The sequence below is a fragment of the Rhagoletis pomonella genome, unplaced genomic scaffold (assembly GCF_013731165.1).
Source record: "Rhagoletis pomonella isolate Grant_MI unplaced genomic scaffold, Rhpom_1.0 Rhpom_scaffold_00008, whole genome shotgun sequence".
NCBI lineage: Eukaryota > Metazoa > Arthropoda > Insecta > Diptera > Tephritidae > Rhagoletis > Rhagoletis pomonella.
In genome coordinates, this window is record NW_023458562.1 from 14,734,020 (window position 1) to 14,758,137 (window position 24,118).

At 38.6% G+C, this 24,118-nt stretch overlaps 1 protein-coding gene across 1 annotated transcript in view; it reads right to left on the bottom strand.

Moving 5' to 3' along the window:
• The window catches only part of LOC118745086 (prominin-2), a 40,543-nt gene that overhangs the window by 9,411 nt on the left and 7,014 nt on the right, over positions 1–24,118 (bottom strand). The window contains exons 2-16 of the mRNA XM_036478624.1: positions 21,513–21,568; positions 20,981–21,213; positions 20,655–20,842; positions 19,292–19,387; positions 15,688–15,899; positions 15,112–15,268; positions 10,754–11,357; positions 5,569–5,860; positions 2,656–2,909; positions 2,233–2,589; positions 2,001–2,177; positions 1,686–1,847; positions 1,008–1,178; positions 582–773; positions 174–257 (exon numbers count right to left, since the gene is read on the bottom strand). Coding sequence (XP_036334517.1) covers positions 174–257; positions 582–773; positions 1,008–1,178; positions 1,686–1,847; positions 2,001–2,177; positions 2,233–2,589; positions 2,656–2,909; positions 5,569–5,860; positions 10,754–11,357; positions 15,112–15,268; positions 15,688–15,899; positions 19,292–19,387; positions 20,655–20,842; positions 20,981–21,213; positions 21,513–21,568 — 3,235 coding nt within the window. The remainder of the gene's footprint in view (positions 1–173; positions 258–581; positions 774–1,007; positions 1,179–1,685; positions 1,848–2,000; positions 2,178–2,232; positions 2,590–2,655; positions 2,910–5,568; positions 5,861–10,753; positions 11,358–15,111; positions 15,269–15,687; positions 15,900–19,291; positions 19,388–20,654; positions 20,843–20,980; positions 21,214–21,512; positions 21,569–24,118) is intronic.

Sequence of the window (24,118 nt, forward strand, 5' to 3'; positions counted from 1 at the left end):
AATTAAAAATATTTCCTGTACAATTGAGAGATGGGACATTCTCTAATTTTGATTAAAATATTTTTCTGAACAGCATGGTACGTTTTTAATCATGTGTGAAATTTTTTCCATCTTGTTGACTGCACGTTTTGTTAAACTTTATTTAAAGGCGCTTATAGAAAATTCGTACTTACGCAGCTACCGCAGCTGAGTCTTGCGCCGGCGCACCATAGGTATCGCTTTCTTCGATCTCAAAATCTTCGGTGCCGCTGCGTTGGCTAAAAATAAATATAAAGAAAAATTAAAAAAAAATTTTAAATTAATAAGCAACCCAAAACTACTTATAAAGGTTGTCTGAAAATCAAGGTGACTTATTGGGATCAATGGAGCGTACGTCGTGCGAGTGTTAGAGAGAGAAAGAGTATACTTGTAGGTAGTTTAGGCTAGCAAAGAGTTGTGCTGCTAATTGTGGACGGGTTAACGAGAGCTTTTACTAACTAAAAAAAAAAAAGTAAATACATTTTTTGCGCATCAACTAGTTGGATATTTGGAGACTGACTTTTTTTCGTGCAGTTTTAAAATTACCAACAACAGCTACTCACAGCCTCTTATGGCGCGGATTACCGGCACGCATTAAATTGGCAACGGCGCGTGTTGTTAATGTCACGCGATGGCGCAGACGCGTCGGTGTACGTGGCATTGGTTTGGCTGGCTGTGCATCGGGACTGGCTTGCAAGACGGGTGTCATGGAGCGACGAGAGGGTCGATCATATTGCTCACGGTCGGAGCGACGTCTTACACGGCACGGAGAGCGAGAGAGGATGTAAGTAGTTAGTGGTTGGTAATTTAAATATGTATGTATATAAAAGACGCATAAACATAGAGATAATAAAGTCCAATTTAGATACATAGGTTTGCCAAAATTAACGTTGACTTTATTTCTATTACGTTTATGTGCTGTTATGTTCTTTAGGGTGTTTGCTTTAGGACGGTATTGTAGTTACGCTCATCATAGCTGGCCGACTTACAATTTCGGTTTATTGCGTCCATTGCTGTGTGTATAAGCCGGTTGCTCTCGCTGCTCGCGTCGTACGCCAGCGCGTGACTCCGATCGTGTAGCAGCGCTACTGCTCGCTGTTTGGGCTGGCTGCCAATTGTCCTCCGCCTCCAAATCAAATTCTTCTGTTCCTTGTTTGCGGCTGTGAAAGAAGAGTAGAGATATATTCATGTACATATTCGTAGGTACTTCTAGTATATAGAAAGGAAGGAAGATAATTGTGTTTGAAAGATTGGATATTTATTTATTGAGAAAATGTTCGAGAACTCACTGAGTATAAAAACTTCTGAGAGTCTGGTACGGACTATTCACTAGTCTCATAAAGCGAGGGAGCAGACAAAATGCCAGACCATCATCATTATGTCGTCGGCTATACTGCAAAACGGTCTATGTCTATTAGTACCCTTCAGACTTAGATGGTCTCTCACTTGCACCGGACTGCATCTGGAAATCGTTACACCCTATTAAACGAATGACAAAACTGTCCACCTTTGGCTGATGAAGATTATCGATTGCCAGAAGCGATCGGATACAGTTAACAGATCAATTAAGCACCAGAGCTAATAAGTGACAGAACATTTTGCAGTATCACCGACATTTTCAAGAAAAAGTTCCCTTTTCCCCTTGGAGCGCCTCAGTGTCTACTTACAGTTGCGGTCTCGACTTAGCACCCCGCTGTTGTTGTTGCTGCTGCTGAGCGCTACTGCTACTCGTGTACATTCTAGGCTGACTGGCCTCGCGTTCCATCGATGTGGCACGACTTGCACTCGACGAACCCCAATTATCCTCTGCATCTGTGCCAGTGCGGCGTCTGAAATGGGATCAATGCATCACAAAGAAGGCTGAGCACACAAAAATTGAGTTCAAAATTCGTGCAGGATAATATTCATTAATACATCTAAGCTCTCGTAAAGTTCTAGTTAAGATCCATGTGTGTTAACAGCAGCTTAAGTTTTCTACTTACAATTGCGCTCGACTACGTGCTGGCGTACTGGCCGCTGCACTATCCCGCGTACGGCTCACTTCCCGCTCACGTTCACGCTCGCGATCACGACTACGCATATCACGTTGTTCACGTCTTGGTGGTGGCGGTGACTCTTCAGTAGCTATGTCCAGCGTCTCTTCGGTAGCAGTACGGCGGCTGAAAAGAGATGGCATGCTAAGTACCTTTATTGATAAACTTGATTTTGTCTCACAGTGGCGGCCGACTTGCGCTACTTGCACTACGCGGCTCACGTGTAGCTGAACTAGTAGCACGCTCTCTACGCCGGCTGCGACTATCCGAACGTTCGGCGGCGCGTTTTTGTGCGCGTCGCAAACGATTTAAACGACGCTGTATCGTAATGAGATTCAGTCCAATGGGTGTACCAACCGACCAGAGCAATAAAGTAATGAAAATGAAGAACCACAATGCGTTGATGTAGTCGACAATATTGCGACAGAGGAAGATGCGATTCGCGTCAAAGATATCGAAGAATGGACGACATTTGGCGGTGGTGTCGCCCAATTGCGAGGACATTGTCGCTTTGCTGTTTGTCAGATAGGCTTTCAATCTTAAATTGAGCAGATTATATAAAGGTGAACAAATAGTTATGTATAGCCTCAACTAGTGTCCAAACCTTTCCGTATAAACGCGCGTTTGATTGCTACAAATTTCCCCCGCTGTCTTCTCTAAATAACCCTGTACGTTTCGCAGGTGATTGAGTGTTTGATTGACCTGCTTGGCCCAGGGATCGCGTTGCAACTCCAATGCGGTTAGATGGTAGAGTATCTCGTTTTGTAACTGTTCGAGTGGCTGTAGGATTGATGCCTGTAAACGCTTTGAACGACTGCCGAGCGTAGTCATACGAGACGAGGTGGCCACGTCTTGAATCTATTGGATTAAAGATGAAGAAAGTAGTGTTAAATTGGTGACATGTGATGACTGGTTTTTATGAAACCTCGTTTGGGATTGTTTAAAATTTGTGTCCCTCATCGTGTGTTAACCATTATTTCGCAAAGAGTCCACCATTTTCGGAATTTGTAAAGTCCATTACAAAGTTTTGATAGACTATTTACTTAAGTTGGTAAACTAAGAATATGTAGTTTAGAAGTTTTGAAAATGGGGACTTTGTAGTGTACAAGTATTTATAGGACATAAATATGTCACGCTAGTAATAGAAGCAGTGAGTTTACAGATCGTGTTAGGTTTCGAGGACGTCGCGACATATGAAGAACCGCAACAACGTCCAAGGCTGCATATACTTAGGACATTACAAAAGGCATGACACCACCTACCAAGACGGGCTTTCTCTTTCTATTTATTTCCACTTTCTTCATAGACAGAAATGTATATAAATTTTGGTTAAGTAGGGGTAGGTAAGACGGCCGAAAATTACCGGCATATCTGAAGAGCTAGTCTGGGCTCGTAACTATGCAGAGATTCCAAAATCGCCGGTATAAGGAAGGTTCTTAAAAGTTTTCCGGTGGACCGGGACAAAAATTCTCTTTCACCACTCCCAATAAAATCCGCAACTTCCGAAAATCCAGAGAATCTTCCTTCTACCAGCTTGTGGTGTGCGTCTTTATGTTATCTTACAAATGGAGGGACCACTGTTTTACGCGGGCTCCGAACAGCAGATGGTTTTAGAGGAAGCTTTTTAATGGTAGGAATTCACTTGGAAGTTTGCCTTTGGCTGCCGATATGCGACCGGTATTTAGAAGAATTTCGATGTTGCTGGAACCGGACATCGAACCCTGGACTTATGGAGTGCTAGCGCGTACGTATAATCACTCGGCCACGGCGGACGGCAGTAAATATTTCGTACAAATTCCAAAGAACTGATTTTTGGTTATGTTATTACAATGTTTATAATTAAGTAGAAAGTTATGTGAATCGGGACCCATGCGACCCGTTCTATAAACCTAAAAACCGCTGGGGAGGGCGGGGTCGGAACCTAAAAATTTAAAGTTGGTTGGGAGGAATCGGGATTGAATATTTAGTTCCGCACCCATCTGTACTCGCAACCACGGATGCCGTTTGGATCTAAATAGATCCAATTGGATACATTTTTCGACGAATTTTTGGGGGATACTTGTTTTTTCCGGTCAGTATAAATGTGGATACTTTTTTAAATAGCCCAAAATTTTATATTTCCTATAAAGTTTTTTTCGTTCAAAAATCGACTTTCATTAAAGATGGTAGAAAGCATTACGTTTTCTAAACGTATAAAGAATCGCTACTTAAGCGTGAAATTAAAGCATTTTATTTTTTGTGAACGAAGCAATGAACATATGAAGAGATCTCACCAAAATAGGTATAAGCGCAATTACTTTAATTAGCTTAAAAGGATGCTTTACGCAAGATCTTAATATACATATCGTCGTTTAAAGTACAAAACCGCGTATCACCAAATGCAAAACCGCGTATCAAGATAATGCAAAACCGTGTATGTGACGTTGCATAAATTATTTTCTAGAGAGTAAAAACACTTATATTTCAAAATGGTTCTCTTTTTTATAAAGCAATCGCATTTCTGGCTAGTAAATTTCAGGACGAATGGATAAGGATTGAGCCAAGAGCTGGTGTGAGCAAATGAATTTTACTGAAAATACTTTAAATACACTCTAAAAAATTTTGTTTATTTGCGCATATTGAGAGAAGTAATCAGTTTCCTCTTTAAATGTGTGCAAATTTGCATGCCGTGTAATAAAATTAATCATTGCCTGTTTACTTTTACATAACGAATTTGTCGGAAGAGCAAAATTACACATAAAATTTTTAAAATAAAGTAATGTTTATTATTAGCAGGAAATGTATTTGTAGTTTGAAAATGTTTGCAATTTTAAACATTCTATATATGTGTATTTAAGTGTATATCTTAAAGATCTCAAGTTTAAAATCAAATACTAAACAACCTATACGTATATTTATACAGATTCTTGTTGAAAAATAGATACTTTTGTTACTTTTGTTAATAGATACAAATGTTTGATTTTATGCACATGTATTCCAAGTCCTTAGGATGGGTTAAATTATGTCTTTTTCATGAAAATGTTTGGTTTTCTTACAAATTATGAGATGTGTATGTAAAAAAAGAAAATTGGATACATTTGGATACATTTTTGTCTTGGTCAGGGATACATTTTCTTGAGACGGCGCGGCAACACTGCTCGCAACCTTGCCTGGATACCATTTCGTCTTTACCGAAAATCGATTAAACATTCAATGACCGCACGATACGCGTCCCCCTGTGACGAAAGTCAGAGCGCATTCAAAGTTCACACTCACTTCGCAAAATATTCCTACTTGATTTCTATTTGCAACTACTCAATTAACTTAACAAAAGATAATTGTACTAATTTGAGCCGCCTGATAAGAGAATGCGATCATTACATCTCACTTTCATTTCATGGGCAAACTGAGCTAAGTATTTCTCCGACACAGTTAACTGCATGCATAGACTACTCTCATTGTCTGGAATTCTCAACACATGCTTATCTGCTGCCTAAAACTTTTCGCATTCCGCTTATCAAGCGCCCACTTTGCTTACCTGCAGTGCCACCCTTTGCATTTGATCGATGAACGTAGCCAAGTCCTTTTCAGGCGTCGGTGCACCAATGCTCACCCGATATGTGGACAGATTGAAGGATGAAGTGTGTAGCATATTCTCCAGTATATTCTGTATGGTCTGCGTCAGCGAGAGCATAGTACGTTCGGATACGGTGATTGCATCAATGGCTGTGGTCACTTTTGGGAATTGCTTTAAATCGGCAATTTGTGTGGTATTAACGAATGCATCCAGTTGGAAGACATTGTACGATGCTTGGTTTTGTTCACAACCTCTGCTCTCAAGTGTGGGATGTGTGTGTGGGGGTCGCACACCAAACCACACAAATAAATTGCAAATGCACACAAACACACCATGCCGAGCAGAATAGAGATACGAACGCACACAAACAAAGAAAACATTGTAGTGAAGGACGGACGTGATTTGAGATTAAAGAGCCAATGAATGGCGTTAGACCCAATAGTGGCAGAGCCCGAGGCGAGTTTGTGGGTGCGTATGTATGTATGTACGCATGTGTTGTATTAGGCGTGTTGATTTGAAGATTATTTCGAGAATTGCCGTCGTGAAGTGAGGCATAAACAGGCGATTCGAGGGTTGTTGACAGACAATAAGTGGTAAAGAAATTTGATAGAATAACATTTTGTTTCTCTTAAGTATGTGAATAAGTAATGTTGGTACAGTGGTTGTGTGCAGAGGGGGGAAGGGGTAGACTGGTTTAGTTCAGTGTCTTACGACTATTTACTTGTAGCAGAACAGATAGTGGGTAGTGCACGGATTTAAAATGTCTTAATTATTGACAAAAGAGAGGCAACTGTGAAGCTTTTAAGCTGGCTATAAACAGAATACGTACTATTCGGGGCTTTTAAATAAATCCTGATTGGTATTGGTGGTATACTCTAAGAGCGTTCGTACTTTTTTTTGGGATAGGGGCATAGTGGGGGCTAAAAAGGTGTTAAAGTGGGGTGAATAGGGCGCGTCGAAAATTTTGATTTTACTTTTCTTCATACGTGAGAAAGAGCCCAAATTTTGAAATTGGTAGGTAAAAAGTTATATAGGGGTCAGTTTTTTAATTGAAGGTATTAAAAGGTGTGTATTTTTTACAATGTAAGGTTGATATACATTTGTCGGTACAGCTATCTTATAGAGGTATACAGGTATTTAGGGAAAATATAGTATTTTTGGTCAGGGTTAAGTTGAAACCCCACACAAAGCTTTTTTGACGTTTAGCGTTCTATTAAGCTATACCTATGTATATGTATGCGTCGAAAGCTTTAAAGCATGAAAAGCTTGGTGTGGAGTTCTAATTTTATGTATTTAGTATTTTGAGTTGGTTGCTACGCATACAAAGGCATTTAAAAGTTGTATCTAACAATCACAGAATTTTGCAACTTGCTGCCTAAGAGCATTCTAAATATACTGAAGATTTCAGGAACACACTAACGTATAACACCGGGCGACAAAAAACAAAAAATTTCAAAACACACGAAGCAGTCAATATCCTCACAAAATCATGGGAAAAATATAGTAAAACTGTGTTTTTATTTTTTCTCCCTGACGTTAGAATCTTTTTAAAAATGACTTTCAAATTTGCAAGACATGATTGATTAAAAAAAATATTTAAAAAATGCAGTGCATTGTAGAATAACAATATGTGCACCAAATGAAAGTAAACAAAAAAAAATAAAAAATTAAAAAAAAATTGGTTCTCAAGGACGAAAGGGTATTCGCTTTTAATTAATTTTAGTTTTTTAAGCTAAAAAAGTTAGAAAGAAATAGAAATTTTTTCAAAAATAAATATTGAAAATTTTCAAGGATAAATAATCAAGGATAAAATTTGAAAAGGACATTTTCCACACCTATTTGTCTTTGTGTAACAAAACATTTTATCTTTTTAATTAGTTTATACATAGTTTTCTCTTTTATTTGATACCCATATTGCTATTCCATTTTATAATTATAATTTTTAAACAAATTCTTCCATTAATCATATCTTTGAAATTTCAAAGTTTTTTTTAAACAAATACCCTAATGTTCGAGAGAACAACCAAAAACGCAGTTTTACTATTTTGGTCCCTAGTTTCGCGATCATATTAATTTTTTGTGTTTGTAAAATTGACTGTCGCACGGTGGTATAAGTAGATTTTTACATTATTGGAATTCACTTCAAAATGCAAAGTCTAACAGCTCAAGCATTATACATTCGATTTTTATGCTAAAAAAATAAGCCTAAAACTATGCAAAATTATACCTATAAGTTAAATATATAAATTGGTATAGGTACATTTTCTTACAGTCATTATGGTACATATTTTCAGGCTTATTTCAAAGTATAAAACTCTGATGTCTACTTATCATGTATCTCGTAGTCGAGTCACTTTCTCTTTGACGTCTTAAATTGTAGGTATTATTGGTATTCAAAAACGTATAGTAACTTTGCGACGACAGAGAAGCTTTTTAAAGCCTTTTATAAATTGTATATTGCAGCGCGCAGTGCAAATGTTCTCTTTAGCCGTCACTGCTCTAGCAGGAAATATTTTGATCGTGTCTGCTTTAAGGCAGCGGCGAAAAGAGAGGGCTTTCACTCGTGGCGCATTTATATAAAGTCCACAGAAAGTTAAAAAATTTTTTTGTTTTGGTCATCATTGGTGCGCTCACACAAAGTGAGAGTGTACCGATCAGAGCGCGATAGCATTTAATGCACAGTTGGCCACTTCATAGGCACGCGTGCCAAAGCATCCAGAAGCTCTGTACGATTTGTATAGGGCAGGCACAAAATGAAAGCTTTCGCTGGTCATCTCTGATTTATTGCAAGGATGACCAGTGAGATATTATACTGTTCGCGGAAAAACTTTTTAAAGCTTTCTATGAATTTTATATGGACGCGCGCAGTGTAAAAGCTCCCTCTAGCCTTCAGTAATATAAAACCCATAGAAAGCCTTAAACACATCCCAAACGTGATATATTTTGGAGCTTTGTTTTGTGCGGTTCTTTATAAAATCTACAAAAAGCTTTAAAAAGATTCTTTCATGGGATATTTTTCTGTCGTTACTGATTTGAGAGCACTAAAGCTTAGTGTTTATGTCCATCCCTGCTTATGATGCTGAGACTTGACTTTGAGATACACAATTAGATGTTAAACTTTCTTTGGAGCTTTTTTCTGCAATTCATATTAAAATCTGTCCATATAAGTTTGGCGTATATCAAGATTTCCGAAGCTTACTATGAAATCCGATTTGATATTGGTTATGGTGGGGACCTAGCTCTTAATTTCCTCATTCGAGGCATTAAGGAAAGCAAACTTTCTATTATGATTTCTTATCGTATCTTAAATGATCTCATTTCGGTGGGGAAAAAAGCAAAAATCAACACACATCTACATACAGCGCTGTAGCGCTTTATCTTATGCATTTATTCGGGTAACATGAGTCGAATGTGCTGACTTTCGTTTCATCAACACTTTGAGTGTCAAATTTGCCTAAGTTTGGCAACTGAAAAACAAATGAAGCCTCAAAACAAGGAAAGAGACCCAGGGCGAGAGCTGGTGTACCGGGCGTATCACCGGAAGCAGCGCAATTTGTAGAGATATTACAATATTTTAACCTAGGTAATCCAGGTTTAATACAGATTCCGTGTCGCTAGATATGGCAGGACAACAGATAGCAGCGCTCGCTGTCCTTCACTTAAGAAAGGCATCCTAGTGGCAACCTGAAACCCAGGGACACGCTTGTATATTAAATAAATTTTGCTTCATTACAAACAGTACAGACCGTTGTGCTTTGGCTTTGGTATTGGTTCCGGGAAGCAATGTTTTTTAAGATCAGCGTTATCATGAGTTTCATTTTCCCCGAACCCGTTTATTTTTGACTTTTGGTTTCCACGTGTTTACTATGGGCGGATTAAACATTTTCGAGTGATTTTTTGCGGGGAAACGCAGGAGAAGTGACATCTACATAGACGGCTCGACGGCAGGCTAAGGGAGGCGTGTTCTCACGAAAATCTCTTTTACGCTATCAAACTACTATCATGGAGGTTGTAGAGAAGCATGTAACCGAAATTCTCGGAAGAAACCACTACACATTTAGTAGACGGCATTAAAGTACGACTTGCTGAAAACATGCAGAATGGCCCGAAGACCTTTACGAAGATTTTGCAGAAGCTGTAAGAGCTACGAAAAGGAGGAAACGGTCTTATTTCTCCTGTGACATTTTCCCGTGTTGTTCAGAAGCAGGCTGCGGCATCTAGGACCACGATTCTTGGCTGACCTAAACGTTCTGGTAAACGATGAGAATAATTCTAATGATAATAGGAATTCACTCTCATGAAAATGGACATTAACTCTAATCGTAGAAATATTCGTACTCATTACCAAATAGACGGTGAGAATTATACTCATCCTTTACCAGAACCTTTAGTAAGATTTTAAACACCGACGCAAGATGCCTGAGGAGATTCATGTTACTACCTACCGATCTAATAGCTCGATGTACTTAAAACAATAAAAACATGTTTGGACATATTTAAGTTGAATTGGGAAATGTTCTTCCTTCATCTCTGTATCTGTATACCCTTTAAATAGCTTAAAGTGCTACAGTTTGCCAACATGAATGGGCAAGGAGGAATGCTCAATCTTAATGTAGTTCGTTATGTGCTATCTGCTATTAAGAAAAGTGGAGAAGGAGCAGACTACGTTCATCAATAAATACTGTGTGATATGGTGGGGCTCATATGGCAATATTTAAAACTGACCACTAATCGAAGGAGCCCTAGCGTACGCTGGTTTATTGTGCGAAAAAAGGAGCAAAAAAATCTCGCATTGAATATGCGCACATTTTATATGCGAGTAGGTCCAGCAGGTCGGTGAATAAAAAAGAAGCACGTACAGTATCAAGCTAATTGGATTTATGGCATTACTGTGTAACCGTATATTTTGCAGCTTATGCAATATGAATTGCGAACTAGAGCTACGTTTGGTTAGGCTAAGATAAGTGTACGTTGGTTGCATATCAATTACAAGCGGATAGGGCATAGGAATTGTGGGCTGACAAATAACTAAGTAGGCTAGAGCGGATATGGTTTCGTTAGCATACATATAGGACCAAAAAACCAGCACCAAAAATTAAATTTTCAGCGCCTTTCTTACTATTTCTATGCATAAGTTAATCCATACCTGAGCGCCGTTGCGAGGCTAACATTCACAATCGAACGATTTACACCTTCCGGCCGTAGCAGCTCGCCGATGATGCCCGTCTGTGGTTCATGCGCGTACACATAACCTGGTTTATCGAATAACTTACCCAACAAGTGATAAGTAGATGTATCTGACACATCGCCAGCATTGTTACCCCAATTACCAGCAACACCAACAGCGCCACCATTTCCAGCCGCCGCCTCATCGTATAGCGAACGACAGAGGAAGACTTCTGTATTTCCGCCAATAGCCAGTGTCAGCACACCATAGAAGGTAATACAAATACTGCCCAAACAGATAATCAGTACGGAAATCAGCAGCACCACGCCAGCCTTGACGTTCGACTCGCAGAGGAAGCAACAGTAGGACATGAGACCGAAGAGCAGCACCCAGCCGATAACGAGGGCAGCCACCCAACCTGCTGTCCAATAAGAGTTAGACCAACTCTGCAATTCCGCGTAGCTGTGCTCGAGTGTGGGCCAAACGCCTTGTAGCCGTTCGAGCAACGCATTTATCGTGGAGGTAAGCATTTGTGCGTTGGCTTTGGTGCGATGACGTATGCTTTCCAGCTGCTCGAGGGTATCTGTAGTGGAGAGAAAGCAAAATTGGCTGTGTGTGAAAATTGTATGAGGGTATGGGCGAAAGTAGATTGCGTAAGTCCGTGGTATGCATGTTTGCGAAGTGAAAATTGGCGTGTAAATGAAACTGCTCGCATATGTACATATCAGTGAAGTATCTAATCAGCCATTTCGGCAACTGTTTACCGCTTGGTCAGCGTAAATTAAGCGCAAAATTCGCTTGCAGCTGTCAATTAAATGAGGTTAAACTGAACGTGCTGCCATGAGAGTGGGAGAATGATGGGTAGAGAAAGCTACGAAAATGCCTTGAAAATTGGATAAAAGTGTTTTTTTTTTGTATTTACGAGTACTATGCGGATATTGGTGCGTTTCCAGTTGCTAAGCAAATCCGGTTCCTTTAACGAATAAAATGTAATTAAGGGAAATTATTGTTAGACAAACGCTTTTCTGTAGCGATGCTGCGAGGATGGAATGACCTTAAAAAAAGTGACAAACGTTAGGAAAATTAAAATAGTCCAGAGTTTGGACCTTTAAATGAAGGGAACAATAAAGATGACAGGAAGTCTTCATAACTGGTGCAGCCGAAGGAGAGGCTCTTAGATTAAATGAAACAGTGTCCACCGGCAGACCCAAGGACAAAGACAAAGACGTTGTTGGCAATTAAATGCTCTGCAAGCAATTTCTGCTTAGGAGCATCCCCATAGACACTTTCTGGAAGTATAGCCTTCTCCCTGGGACGTCAGAAGGCACCTTCGACCTGTGAATGCCATCATATAAGTTCTACTACCACCCATTGCAGGCGTAGAGTTTCAGATGACGAGAGGGACCCGCGTAATTCCGGCACAACTAACTCCCATTCACCTAAACTTGACCCTGACCTTCCTAACACATATCCGGCTTGTTAATTTTCGTACCAAAAACTCCTTCACTTTCCCTCTTAAACACACCCAGCTAATAAATATCCTTCTTTGATCCGCCACTGTCGAAACAACACGTCTATTAGGCCTACCGTTAATTTAGATTAACGACAGCGATCAACAGACCAATTTAGGTAGGGTTTGGTAGTGGCCATTCGACAACAAAAATATTAAGTGAAACAAAACCGTGTAAACAAACTGACTATCTGCACGCAGCGATCACATTGCACCTTTCTGTGACTGCCGCTTCAGTATTATTACATGATTTCGAACTAGATAAGAATTGCCGACGGGAAAAGATGGTGTTGCCGATGGCTCAAAAATGGAAAGAGGAATTGAAACGGGCCTATATTAGGGGTATCTGTAGAACGGGCAATCACATCGTCTGCATAAATACTGCAGTGTCGCGGAGACCTTTGCCATGTAGAAGGCTGCTTGTCTAATACCAAATAGTAAGTCTTGCTTGAAAGCCAGCGGTATTAAATGTGCTGAGATTGAAGTCGATTTTTTTTTTTTTTGGAAATTTCGCTACCCAATAGCGTCACTGAGTCATGACGTCGTAAATATTTCTGGGTTCCCGGACATAGAAAAACAGGAGGGAGCGGAAATGTCGATGAGATGGCTAGACACGCTCGGAAATGCAGATTAGGGAGATTGATAAATGCCTTAAACCGCCTTTTTTTAATTTGCTGATAAAAATTTACGGGCATACCAAACCAAAGTCTCAAAGTTTTTATGGCCGAGAGTTAACAAAAAATGAACTGATTAAGTTTTGAAGTGGTAAGTAAGAATCCTTTTCATCATCCTCGAGGATACTGTGCGATTTCGGCATGAAGAAGCTTCCTCCTCGTTTCCACATATTCTATATTCATGTATAGGCCTTCAAACAAGGCGACTTAAGCACTTGAGCAACTGATTTATAGAAATAATAGAGGTGCTATCGCTCCTTCATAATTCAATCTGGAACAGTGAGTCGTTAAAAAGACAATATAATTTCAGGCACTCAATGGGGGTATCCATAACTATGCCTCCGAATGGAATTATGAAATCTTCATACACACCTTTCTACTCTAACTTTGGTCTATTAAGATGCTGAAGGCTAGCAAATTTATTTAGAGCACTGTATGATAGAGACATGTGGGACTTCATGAAATTATAAATAGTTCTAACTTTTTGTAAGTTAGCTTGAGAAATGAAGATGGTGTTAGAATAAAAACCAAGATCCTTGGCGAATGCTGCAAAATGAGAAAGAAAAATCAACAAAAAAAAGCAGAAGAATAACAGAAGTTTCGATGGAGAATGAAAGAACTACGGACTACCAAAAGGTGTGCCAGAATATTTCTAGAATTACCAGGCATGTTCGATAGAACACAGAGGTAAATAAATATGTAAATTTATAAAGGCGATGAAAACTTGTTAAAGTATATAACAAGTATTATAGTTGATTTCCACCAAGCCTTAACAGCAGTTTATGCCTCTTGAAAAACGGAGATTACTCTACTCGAAGGTGGTAATTCCACCTATTAAGTAGAAAAAGACGAAGGGAAAAAAGCAAACCTTAAGAAAAAAACTTTGCCGATCACCCCACGTTAGAATTATTTGAACTTCTCTTAGCTCTTAACTGCAGTTAAGACTGTGGTGGAAATAGGCTATTAAGCTGTAAATTATTTGACGTACAGTCATATGAGATTGTGCAGAGATCTTGAGTGTTTTATAAAGCGACGACTAGTCGATCATAACCTCACATCTCCACAGGCAAAAGACGGATTGCCAGTTTCTGTGTATAGGCCCTTTGATATCTTGATATAAGCATTTGCCACATGAGGCCACCAGAAAATATTCGCTCTATTTCATAGCTTAGAAAAATTGTAATCCTAAAAACTTGCTGAATAATTCCCTAAAAAGCAATAATTCAAGAGTGAACAGCTTCTTATTTTAAATTAATATCAAAGTTTCATTGTAGTTACCTTCAAAACTCTTTCTTCCAAATGAAATTATTTCTGGGCTGTTTTGGGCACCCGTGGGATCCCGCGTTGCGTACGGGAAAGAACCTAATATGTAGTTCTTTGAAAGTATGAGTTATTAGGGCATATTCATAATCAAAATAAAGTCGACTCTATAGTTAGCTGCTGCTTTTTGACATACTTCTCAACGAAATATGTGTTAAAAACCGCAGCTAACTTTTGAGTCGACTTTATTTCGACTATGAATATGTCCAATTACCTCTTACTGTACTATAAGTTTTTGAAAGTCGAAACTCTAAAAAATATTTTTTGTTTTGGATCAACTAGCAATTAGCTTGTGTTTTACGAGACGGATTAAATTGAGTGATCATCCCGTAGATTCCATTTTGGAGCACCAAGGAAGCTCATAGAAAAACACCTGAAATGAGCCTGATGGGATTTTTTTTTTACATCGTGAGTAATGAGTTAAATTATTTTCCCAATTTTACACGATTTGAGTGGTCTGTAACTCACTGACAAATAGAGTAAACGAGACCGAATTCTATACTTGAACGCGCCTACAAGTGGTTCATTTTTTCCTTCCATAACTAGAATTTAACCTGCGAGTTATTGCTAAGCTTAGAACATCTAGGTAGTGCTAATTACGTAGTATGATTCACTTAAAGCTTAAATTCAATATGCACTTAAAAAAAAATCATAAGCCAGTTGAAAATTCCAATCACATACGCTTAGCGAATGAGATATGCATTCAACGAGCTGTTCAATTCACCTCAACTCAATAGCATCATTCTTCAAACACATAAATCTACCGCTTATTACCATGCATACCGTTATAACAGTAAAATCAAATAAATAAAAACAAAACACTCGCTACTTACAGTTCCGTTCGTATGCCGTGTCGTGCTTAACTTGTTGCGGGAAATTACTGAAAATTGAACGTGACACACCAACTTCAGATGTCAAATTTTTGACAGTTGCACCAAATTCAATTTCGCCCAAGTAACGCATGCGAAAGATTGTCTGGTCCTCTTGCAGCTGACAAATTACCGGCAAATAAAGTAGAGGAGTTACAAGAAAGCAAAAAAAAAAAAAACAAAATGTAGAGACCAGAAAAAAAAATGAAGAAGAAAAGTTTATAGAAGAATGTGGTTCAAAATAGCTGTCATAACTTTACAAAATAAAGTGAAATAAAAAGCAAAGAAAAAAACCACTGCAACAAAAGTGTGAAGCGCAAACGTGAAATGAAAATTTCATTTGTCAGATGCCAAATAGCAGTGGAGCTACTAGTCAAAAGCAGCGCAGCAACGCCGGGCGGAAGTAAAGAAGCAAAAAACGTTTGCTACTTGCTGTCACACTACCGTTACAAGCGCAAAAATACGAAATACAAGAAAACAAAAAAAAAAGCAACAAAACGACAACATGTAACTACAATCCAAAACATTCGGCCAACTAACCGTCTTGAGTGCATCAATAATGCCATTCTCTTCAAAACTTCGTATCCGCAACGTGTCGCAGAGCGGCCGGTCGCGGTAAGTGCACTGACGTTGCAACACGGACAATTGTATTTGTAGTTCCTCCATGCGAGCGGCGGCCTCTTGTGAGATTTTCAACGCACGCCCCACTGTCTCCTGCAGCATTAGTACGCGGTAGATCAACTCGGCGTTGGCTGTGGGGGAGAGGAGTACGAAAAAAAAAATGAAAATCTTGCTACGGACTAACTAGAGAAGAGAAATTCGGATAAATTTAAAAGAAGTAAAAAGAAAAAAAAAATATTTGAAAACTTCTGTGAGTCACAATAAACGTTAACATAAGCCCACATGCGCTAAGTTGTAATGCTCTGTAGTAGTTCGGTTGAGAATGTGCTTCAACAAGTCATAACTTGTCCGACAATATAATGTGCGCAATAAAAAATCATAACAAATACTGATAAGATTTTAAAATAAATATTTTGTTAGTTTATGTTACTACTTACATATGTTTGTACATACATATTATCGCAATGGGAGTATCCTTTTATTATGACAAATCATGTCCAGTTTAGAATTTAATATATAATAGCATAGAAATATGTTCTCTTGTACTTGTAAATTTATAATGGTACAAGCGAAACAGATTTACGTACTAGCTAGCTGGTTTGTGGCAGAAATGCATATACATACATACATAGACACGAATCATGCGCGTTGTGCGGGTTGAGATCCGAGTACTCGCTTATAGGTTTGTGATATTTGCAGAAAGCAAGAAGGGAATTTAATAAATAAATCACACGATGTCGGTAGATTGTTAGGTGCATAACACAGGCCTGTGACGGTTTCTCCCTTAAAAAATTAATTAGCAATTTGGGTGGGTAATAAGAAGGTAGTAATCTAAGAAAAAATTATGAAATGAATATTATGTACAGCTGTTTTTGCAACGTGTTCAATCAACGAAGTTTATGGTTATCGAAATTTATCGAGTTATCTATGTCTATTGAAATATCGCAACGTATCGAATTATTCAAATTGATCAACATTAATTGAGTTGTCGAAATTTATAGACACAGAAACTTAGTTGTCGAAATTTAGGGATAGTTATCGAGACACACAAATTTATGGGATTGTCGAAAATTATTTAGTTATTAAATTTATCAAGTTATCGATATTTATTGAACTATCATTATTTATAGAGTTAACGAAATTCATTGAGTTATCGTATTGCATCGAGTTCTTTAAAACTATCGAGTTATCCGTATTTATTGATTTACTGAAATTTGTCGATTTATCGAATCGAAGTTTTTGGAAGTTCGGAAATATATCGAGCTATGGAAATTTCAACGCTTAATAAGTTTATCGAGTTATCACTGTTTATCGAGGTTTATAGAAGTATCCAAAGTTTATCGAGTTATCTATTTATATACACTTTTGGGTTATCGAAGTTTATGGAGCCCTCGAAATGCACAGTTATTGATATTTATCCAAAATTGTTAAAATTAGTAGTTATCGAATTTTGCTGAGTCATTTAATGATCAATATGTAACAAATTATCGAAAATTATGGACAAACTGGAAAATATCTTGTCAATTCCAAGTCTTGTCAAATACTTTCAAAGATATAAAAAGTTATAGTCACGCTTTAGTTCCAAAGCAGGAGATTTTCCGGTAAGAAATTTTGTACGATCGAATTTCGACAGTAACTGGCACTCCTAGTAAATATGAATTCCCGATTTCGCCCATTCCCACAGTTTTCAGATCGGTACCGTTGGTCTGGTCCCGAAATCTAAACTAACTAAAATTCACATGGTCCTGGTGAACGACCTACTAGAGGAGCTAGAGATACTCGGCGGTGTCTTAACATAGCTACGAACTGGGCGACCAAAAGTCGCTTCGCCGCCAATCCCAACCAGACAGAACTGGATTTATTCACTAGAAAGTATAAAATCCCCGACTCTGCTTGGGCTTGATCCTTGACAGAAAGTTGTCGTGGAGGCTAAACATCGAGGAAAGAGCAAGGAAGGCATCAGTGGCCTTATATTGCTGTAGGGGAGCTATTGGAAAGAGAAGAAGTATTTCGCCCAAAGTCGTCTTTTGGCTCTACGAGACCGTGGTGAAGCCAATTATATTTTATGGCGCGCTAGTCTGGTGGAACTTACTGAAAAAGGCTACACTAGCTAAGAGCTGGAGCGCGCATAATGGGCTGCTTTCTTTGGTATTAGTGGGACGCTGCGGACCAAAGCCAAATTAGCATTGAACGTAATGATGAACAAAGTGCCTGCCGATGTTGCAGGAAACTTTGCCGTGGCGCGAACAGCTATTATTGGGTTGATCGACTTAACTACTGGACACTATGGAGTTCTAGGAGGCTCGATATCATCCCTGATCGCACAGATTACTGCGCCACCAAAATGGCTAAGGAGCTTCTTCTCTGCTCACATTCCCTCAAGAGAGGATTGGACCGGGCGGAACTTCTGCAGAGGGGGAGCGGTGAACCTCTTCACAGATGGATCGAAACTGGACGGCAGGGTTGGCGGTTGAGTCTTCTGTAGAGAGCTTTAAATAAGCACTAAGTTCAAACTCCCGGACTTCTGGAGTGTATTTCAGGCGGAAGTGGCTGCTATCAAGAAGGCGGTGCATTCTCTGCTCCGGAGAGTTATGCCAGTCAGGGAGTTAAGCATTTATTCTGATAGCCAAGCAGAAATCAGGGCCTTGAGAATGTTGGGGGTGCGCTCTAACTTGGTTAATGAATGTTTGCTCTCTCTCTCTCTCGGTCGCGTTGGAATACTTCTGTATTAGGCTTATGCGGGTTCCGGGTCACAGCGACATTGCGGCGAACTCTGTGGCTGACGACGAACTCTGTGGCCGGATAAAGAGCCCCCAGCCGCAGTCATTGATCACTCTTGGATAGATGGACCTCATGTCAGCATATGCGCGATCTGGCCGAGTGTGGACAGAGGGTAGCCGAGGGCACTCCTCATACTCACAAAGTCACAGCTCTCACTTTTGGTAGGGGTTTTAACGGGTCACTTTCCAATCGGTATTGACGCAGCAACGCCCCCGTATGTCGCAGTTGACTGGAAGATGACGAGCTGTAATCACCTCAACATTACATTCATAGATGCCCAGCATTTGCGAGGCTCAGGTTGAAGTACTTTGGCTTTCATATCATTAATAGCCCCGTGGTGCTCTGGGCAGTTAAGATTAGCCGAATTAGTAAATACATAATCGGCTTGGGGCGTTTTTTATCGACTAAGTATCAAGTTCAGAATGTGGTATCTCAAAGGACAATCTCCCATCCTAACCTAACCTAGTTAGTTTTAAATTTTTGTAGAAATCTATAGCTCACATACGAGTTAAGGTTCCAATGCGAAAACGTACCTTAGGGATATTTAAATAGGAATAGATGAGCGCATTGTACTCAATTACTTTTATTTCGCGTCGTCGTCCCCTTAACCATTTACCAACTTCGAACCGACTACTATTTATCTCAACGTTTTTTTAGCAACACTCGTTACTTTTGTGGGAACTTCTCACCGCCCACTGTAGTTACTCTTTCCAATATGATTTTCCAACAAATTTCACCTTACCCAAGCTGATGGTCGCCAATGAATCATATGCCAGCTCAATGCCAGTGTGTGCTGAAATTTCCGCTTGGATAGGCTCCCCAAGGAGAACATCGACGTCTGAATAGTAGAAAACATGCAAGCCAGCATTGCAGGAATGTCCAATTACAAGCAAGTCCAATGGGGCAGTAGACAGATAGCGTTGGGTTTGGTTGGACGAATGGCCGCCAGCAGCATAACGGACGAAAATCAAATAAATAATGTGAGTGCATCGAGTAAAAGGCAGTGGACAGAAAAACAGAAGAAGAAGAGACTAAGAGAGGAACGGGTAGGGTAAAATATGAATTATAACTTTGACTGTAAAGTGAGAGAAAAAAAATATGTAGCACGTAATAACGGGTGATTTTTTAAGAGCTTGATACCTTTTTTTTTAAAAAAAACGCATAAAATTTGCAAAATCTCATCGGTTCTTTATTTGAAACGTTAGATTGGTCCATGACATTTACTTTTTGAAGATAATTTCATTTAAATGTTGACCGCGGCTGCGTCTTAGGTGGTCCATTCGGAAAGTCCAATTTTGGGCAACTTTTTCGAGCATTTCGGCCGGAATAGCCCGAATTTCTTCGGAAATGTTGTCTTCCAAAGCTGGAATAGTTGCTGGCTTATTTCTGTAGACTTTAGACTTGACGTAGCCCCACAAAAAATAGTCTAAAGGCGTCAAATCGCATGATCTTGGTGGCCAACTTACCGGTCCATTTCTTGAGATGAATTGTTCTCCGAAGTTTTCCCTCAAAATGGCCATAGAATCGCGAGCTGTGTGGCATGTAGCGCCATCTTGTTGAAACCACATGTCAACCAAGTTCAGTTCTTCCATTTTTGGCAACAAAAAGTTTGTTAGCATCGAACGATAGCGATCGCCATTCACCGTAACGTTGCGTCCAACAGCATCTTTGAAAAAATACGGTCCAATGATTCCACCAGCGTACAAACCACACCAAACAGTGCATTTTTCGGGATGCATGGGCAGTTCTTGAACGGCTTCTGGTTGCTCTTCACTCCAAATGCGGCAATTTTGCTTATTTACGAAGCCATTCAACCAGAAATGAGCCTCATCGCTGAACAAAATTTGTCGATAAAAAAGCGGATTTTCTGCCAACTTTTCTAGGTAATAAAATTCAATGATTTGCAAGCGTTGCTCGTTAGTAAGTCTATTCATGATGAAATGTCAAAGCATACTGAGCATCTTTCTCTTTGACACCATGTCTGAAATCCCACGTGATCTGTCAAATACTAATGCATGAAAATCCTAACCTCAAAAAAATCACCCGTTACAAGCGCGCCTACAACGCATATGCACGCACACTCACCATCGCATACGCATACTGACCTTGCAAATCTTTGACAACTTTTTCGACAGCTACATGAAAACCATTATCCAACTTATGTTTGATTTGTAGGTGTGTGTCTTTGAGAAATACTTCCATGTCGTGCACAGTCGACTTGACCATTTCGGGCGTCATTTCAACATTGGCGGCTAGACGGCTATTCGCATAAAATATGCAAAAATCGCTCAACCTGCACAAAATGAATGAGGAAAACAAGAAGAAGAAAAGGAAAAAGAAGAAGAAGTAGAATGCAACATTAGAAAAGAAAATTGGAATATTTTTCAACATTTCATAGCAATTTGACAGCTTTTGACCTCAGCATACTCACGCCAAGAGTATGAATGTTATCCAGAGTGTCACCACGGACGCACTCTTTCGACAATTCAACGCCTGTTGTAGCGATTCGTGATGTATGTTCACAGGTGCATTGCGTATGAATTCGGCTTCGTCCTGATCGGCGCGTCGTCCGCAACACCAAGCGCAGGTGGAGATGAGCGGCACAAGCGCCAGTATGGCAAAGATGCTCATGATGGCCAAGAAGCCGGATTCGATTTTGATCGCCTAAATGTGGGAGGAGATAGAGTGATAAAATAACAGCTAAAATGCGAATATGAGGATAAGGGAATGCAAAAAGTGGATGGCAGTAATTTTTTTTGTTGAAAAAACTTCAACAGAGACACTGGAAAAGGTGAAAGAAGGAACAAATCATATGAAGAAAAATAGTTGTTTGACTATTTTGTGTAAAGATTTTTAAACTTGCAAAAACTTTATTGTGCTTCCAGTTTTAAAATGTTAGAAGTTTGTATAATTTTTTAAGTGATGCCTTTTGTAGACTTATGATACTCTCTTGTAATACTCACATCTTTGGTAAAGTCGATCAGCGTGAGGTTCGTATGCAAAAACTGACGCACCAAATCTAAGAAAAAGGAATAGGCAGCCACATTTTGAAAAATTTATTTGATATGAAGGGTTTATTTAGAAAGAAAATAATAGTATGTAGATACGTTGTCTCATACCATATTCATGCTACATTTACGCGCTCACCACTATCATTTTGCACAAACTCTTACCGGAAATGTTATCAACAAGGTATCTTTTATTTCACATGCCAACATTTCACTTCGCATAACAACGCAACATTTCACATGATGACACATCTGTTCACATTACAGCAGAAAGCATTACAACAAACAACATTGGCTAACACATCATATCGTCCCAGCCAGCAAGAAAACGTACATTTTACGAACATTATGTTTTACGAGGGATTCTCGTATCACCAAAAAGTTAGAGAAAAGCTCGTAAACGATAAAACAAAAAAATATAATAGAAAGAGGCTTGTAGTAATTTGTCAGCACAAGAAAAAATTTTAGTTTTGTTGACAATTTTTCTTCAATCACAATATTTTATAAGTAAGTAGTTTGTTAAATTTTTAATTTAAGAAAATTATTAAGTATGTGATTTATTGGCAGACTGGTGCAAACGCAAAGGACGATCTACCACTTTCTTTTATATTTAAACTTCTTGTAAGTAGCTACTACATATGTAATTCAAAAATACAAATTAACTTAACGAGTTTTGCAATTCTTTCACAGGCTGCGCGGAGCAACACTAAAGGATGTAAACGTTTAATTCCCCTATAGCGCTATTGGTTTGGCAACGACTGCGGCAATAAGAAGTACGGATAATAATATTATTTATTAACACTTTTTACTTAATTAAATTTTCCGAATTCCAATGGAGTTTAATCTTTCACTTTATTTTCTTAGGAGCTTTTCGTCAAAAATTTAACTCCGACGAAGAAGTTTTTATTTCCGTTTCAAAACCGGCAAAAAAAATTGGCAGCCTATCGGCAAAAAGGATAAAAAATAAATTCAGCTACTTTATAATATATATTAAACCCTTCTTATTTAATTGTTAATTTGTTAATAGATAGTTTGTTAATATTTATTTATCTGAAAATATCTTCACATATACAGTGCCGGGAAGAAATATTGGTACAGAGAATTTTTCGCCATGAATGCAAAGTTTTTTATTCTGATTTCTTCTCTAATTGTTTTTTATAAAAATATGGTTAGTATGAAGTTCTACTTTCAAATCAGATTTTTTAGAAAAATTCCAAGTATGCAGTTTTATAGCCCATTTAATTTTAGTATAATAAAGTGCACGCTTGAATAGCTAGAAAACCTCTTTGTTTTTTGGCAATTTTTTATACGCAGTTTCTTTCATACAAAAAAAAAAAATGTCGCACATAATTTGCAGGGAAGAAACTGCGTGAAAAAATTGCCAAAAATCAACGCGGTTTTCTAGCAACTTCAAGCTTGCACTATGTTATACTAAAATATAATGGGATATAAAACTGCATACTTAGAATTTTTCTCAAAAATCTGATTTGAAAGTAGGTCTTCATACTAACTAAAAAAAAAAATGTGCGAAAAGAAATTCAAGTAAAAAACTTTGCATACATTGCGAAAAATTCTATGTGCCAATACTTTGATCCGGCACTATAAATATTTATTAATTATAATTCCATTCAATAAAAGAACTAAATAATTTTAATTAATTAATTGCCTTTATTTTTAGCATTCAAAAACAGTAGATAAAGCAGTGTAAAAAACGCTTTTTTAACGTAAATTAATCGTTTACGAGACTCGTTTACAATTAACAAACGGACGTAAAAATATTCGCATACGAATGCTTTTTCGATCCGTTTACGACTGTTCGTAGACGATGCACAATTTAAAGCGAAAAAGTGCTCGAAAAAGGGTCGTAAACGGCTATCATAAACGATTTTTAATCCGGTTTTTCTTCGAGAAAATATCCAATTACGAGCTTGTTTACGACGATTTTGCTGGCTGGGGTAACACATCTTTTCTCATATTTTCTCATCAACTCGTTTAAGTACATCAGAAAACTTTATTACATACAGCATCGTAATACACCTTTTCTCATCATACACCTTATACTCGCATGTATGTTTGTATGATATACAGCCTCGCAGTGTGATAAGTCCTCTGAATTTTTGAATTCGAAGTAATTTTTCCAATAAAAAAGCTTTTTGAGTATTTGAGTAATGTGAGAGCTCTGGTTTTACATAAGTAGCACCTTTGGCCGCTACCCGATCCATATTCGCTGTGCCGACCTGAGACCCATCTGTCAAAGAGAAAACCATATGGGATCAGTGGCGCTCCCATTGGCTCCCTGCCCAGTATCTATATCATCTCAAGGGCAACTTTTTTCCGCAACTCGTCAGCTTTGCATATTTCTTTAGCGACATTAGCTTGGTACCCCTATAAATAAGTCTAATTGGAAATTTTTCCAACGCAACTAAAATTTGGTGAGGCACTCCGTAACTAATTTTTATCGCAACATAAGTGAGCTTAGGAACCTGATTGCTGCTTTCCTATAATAGTAGATGCTTACATTCTTTATTGACGTTATAATCTTAAACATTACATTTACAGCT